The sequence below is a fragment of the Papilio polytes genome, unplaced genomic scaffold (genome assembly GCF_000836215.1).
Source record: "Papilio polytes unplaced genomic scaffold, Ppol_1.0 DF823288.1, whole genome shotgun sequence".
NCBI classification, from domain to species: Eukaryota; Metazoa; Arthropoda; class Insecta; order Lepidoptera; family Papilionidae; genus Papilio; species Papilio polytes.
Genome location: NW_013525916.1, coordinates 46,542 through 49,935, shown reverse-complemented (window position 1 = coordinate 49,935; position 3,394 = coordinate 46,542). Strand labels below are relative to the sequence as shown.

Here is a 3,394-nt window from a genome sequence, read left to right as displayed (position 1 = left end):
TCCACATCAAACTCATCCCGCTCTCGTCCGACGATTGTCTTAACAATTAGCTACTTTCCAAGTTAATAGTAAAATTAAAAGAAGTAATTATTATCCTTTAATGTTACTTAAAATGGACTCGGAAGGCAGTAAGTACAAAACTATAAACTGTGTGTTGCTCGCGACTTCGTCCACGTGAAATTAAATATAGCCTATATTACTCCGCGATAACGCAGTTTTTTTAATGGTGAAAGAATTTTTAAAATCGGCCCAGTAGTTTTTGAATTATTTCAATACATACAAAAAAAAACAAATCCTTCCTCTTTATAATATTAGTAAGGATGTAGCTAACTTTTTAAATTATCTAGAATTAATTAAGCTATTTAATTTTACCATTCACACATTAAACTGTAACATTAAATTTAACCGGTAAAATCAATGAAAAAAAAAAAGTTTCAAAAGAAAATTAAAATTTTGTAGAGCAATTCAAATTGATATCACTTACCGACCGTCAGCGTCCTATGCTCGAAGCAGAAGTGCGCAGCGGGCAGCGGGCAGCGGGAATCTGCCGGCGACAGATAAGGGGTCACGACTCGCGCGCCCTCTGCCCTGGACTCGTTACCAGATTTGACAAAATATTCCAACGTACTTGCTAAATATTTTAAACTGATATAACAGGACATAACATTGACCGCAACCCGACGTTTGCCACAGTCTACATAAAACACATCTGCCAACGGAACGTTCTGATTTTTATGTAAAAGCATGCATGCACGGTATGTCATTGAATAGTTGAGTGTGTTCAGTGGGGAATAGTCAGAGTGGGACTCACCTTGCGTAGAGCGGCGCGGTAATGAGCACTGAGCAGACGACAGACGACAGCAGCCGTTCAAGTGGTGCTTCCGGGCCCGCGCGTGCCGTCGCCGTTGCCGCATGCCGGGCCCACGCGGCCCGAGACCCCCACATCAGAGACGTATCCTAAATTAGGTAAATGTCTCACAACGACTACACATTGATTGAGTTCGTCTGTCTTTCCAATATTCATAGATATCTCGCATTATTTATTATCTAATTACCGCTAAGGGGCTCCAAGTCATCACTCGGTTACTTTGAGTACAATACTTCAACGTTAAAATTGTTTTGAGTTGTGCAAAAAATCTGGTTTTAATTTTACCCTTCATTTATTATACTACTGCGCATGCAGGCTGATGGAGTCAGTATTCACTGTCGAACACACTCCTGTATAAGTTTCGTGAGCAGAAAAGGCCAAGTGTGATGACGTGTTTATTTAAGGAATCTGTAGCGAGGGCCGCAGGACGAAGCAAGCCCATTATCTCATAAAGTTTCCAATTTCTTAGCTGTCGTCTGTTTAAAATTAAATATCTGATCGCTGCAGACAACTGTCCGATAACAAAATATACTATCAGTCGTATCAATATTCTATTCTTCGGATCTTTACCTTCCTTGCTAATACTATTATACTAGGCTGGCAGACAATTTCAATTAAATTGTTGATAGATGTATCAGTCATATTAAATTTAGTGAACAAGAAGAAAAGGACAACTTGGATGTATTTCCTAATAAAACAACGGAAATTGATTATATTGATTTAATTCAATCATCATAAAACTGTTTGTATTCACTCTTTATTCACACAAACACCACACCTCATCGTTGTACACGTCTATTCAAATATCTTGGCGGCTCAAGCCGCAGTGTTCTCCCCGCACGCCGCGCGCCGCACGCCGCACCCCGCATCGCGCTACGCACCGTTACTAACAATGTGCTCTGCGCAACGACTGTTAACAAAGCTCTGAGCCGCCAACATATTTAAAAATCTCCATAGCCACTGTCGAACTGAATAATGCATCCTTGGACTGAGATTCAATTCAAACTAGATCATATTAAATCCTCTATATAATAGGTTATACCAAATTGTATAGATTGCATTCTAATGATAAATCAAGTCATAAACATAAATATCCCTGGTTCGAGGTTGTTTATTGGGTTTGATGGAAAAAATAAATTCACTATGATAAAGTAAATCAACCAATGGTCAGTCAGTTGATATTTGTTAAAAATATTCAACATTTCCTTCTGATATAACATAATTGTATTTACACACACGCACACATCGATACAAAAAACATAATTAAGATATATTTTTAATGTAAATAAATGTCTTATATTCAAATGAATACTTTCACAAAAACAATTAGCAGAATGAGTAATTTACATACAATAAATGGTTTAGTACAATGTGTTAGACATACGAAACTGGTGGCAGTACGACCGCTTCAAGTCAGTCTATGACACACATGACACACTCTATGACACGCGAGTCTTAACGTGTAACAACAAATATAAAACTGCATAGCTCTTGCCGCTCTTTCACCTTTTGTATTTATTAAACAATACTCCTCAGATTCACATATAAATCACAGTATTGAGGTTATTCAGTTGCAATAAACTACTTGTGACAACTCGCGACGTGACGTGACGTGACGTGACGCGACGTGACGTGACGCGACGCGACGTGACGTGACGTGACGTGACGCGACGTGACGTGACAAGGGAACATTCACAGACGAGAACGAAATCGAGATACATTTGTAAACTTAAGACATGTTGCACATCTTGTGTTTGCAGTGAGGACGCAGCTAGCGCGTCCAAACGTATAAGTTATGATAAAATCCATCAAAATAAATTCAATTCTATATCACATTACAGAGACTAGAGGAAAGAAAGATAATTCCTACATTAATACATTAAATACTTGAAAAAAAATTAAAAATAACGCACAGATATTCAGTAAATGTGTATCTGTGCAATGTGATTGTTTCCTCTTAATGAGAAAATTAATTTCAACTTATTGTAAGCACATTAATTAATGTCATTTAAGTACATCTAGTAGGTTTTTTTAACTTTTATCTTAAAATAATGCGACACTTGTCACATACAAACAGACAAACCTACGAGATGTGACACACATACAACTATGTCTGGAATGTAGACCTCAGGCTGCTGTAGTTTCTATATTTATCACAACATAACAAAATCTTCATTAAAATTTAAATACTTTATTGTTGTAAAGGATTCATAAGAGCATGTTTCTACATTCCCGTCACCAATATGTCATTAAACAAATCCATATATAAAAGTCTTTTATAATTAACAAATATTTTATTTTCCATACATTTGCCCTCTCAGCTGATAAGTTACATTCGCTATCATTACTTTATTAAAACAAATTAATTACTTAAAATAAACACAAACGACTAGAGTTGTAGAAGACTAGAAAGTTTTCACTTGTCACTTAATACTATTTTTCCTATTGTACTGTTCTTACGCAATGTTTTTTTTTTAAATAAAATCACAGCACGATACGGGGGGCGGTGCGACAGCCGCGGGGGCG

The 3,394-nt window shown here is 36.9% G+C and overlaps 2 protein-coding genes across 2 annotated transcripts in view; one reads left to right on the top strand and one right to left on the bottom strand.

Moving 5' to 3' along the window:
- The window catches only part of LOC106104990 (phosphatidylcholine:ceramide cholinephosphotransferase 2-like), a 33,581-nt gene that overhangs the window by 17,632 nt on the left and 12,555 nt on the right, over positions 1-3,394 (top strand). The gene's annotated exons all lie outside the window — the stretch shown is intronic.
- LOC106104991 (uncharacterized protein KIAA0930 homolog) overlaps positions 439-3,394 on the bottom strand; it is a 19,944-nt gene continuing 16,988 nt past the window's right edge. The window contains exons 6-7 of the mRNA XM_013285187.1: positions 812-957; positions 439-588 (exon numbers count right to left, since the gene is read on the bottom strand). Coding sequence (XP_013140641.1) covers positions 477-588; positions 812-957 — 258 coding nt within the window. The 3' untranslated portion in view covers positions 439-476. The remainder of the gene's footprint in view (positions 589-811; positions 958-3,394) is intronic.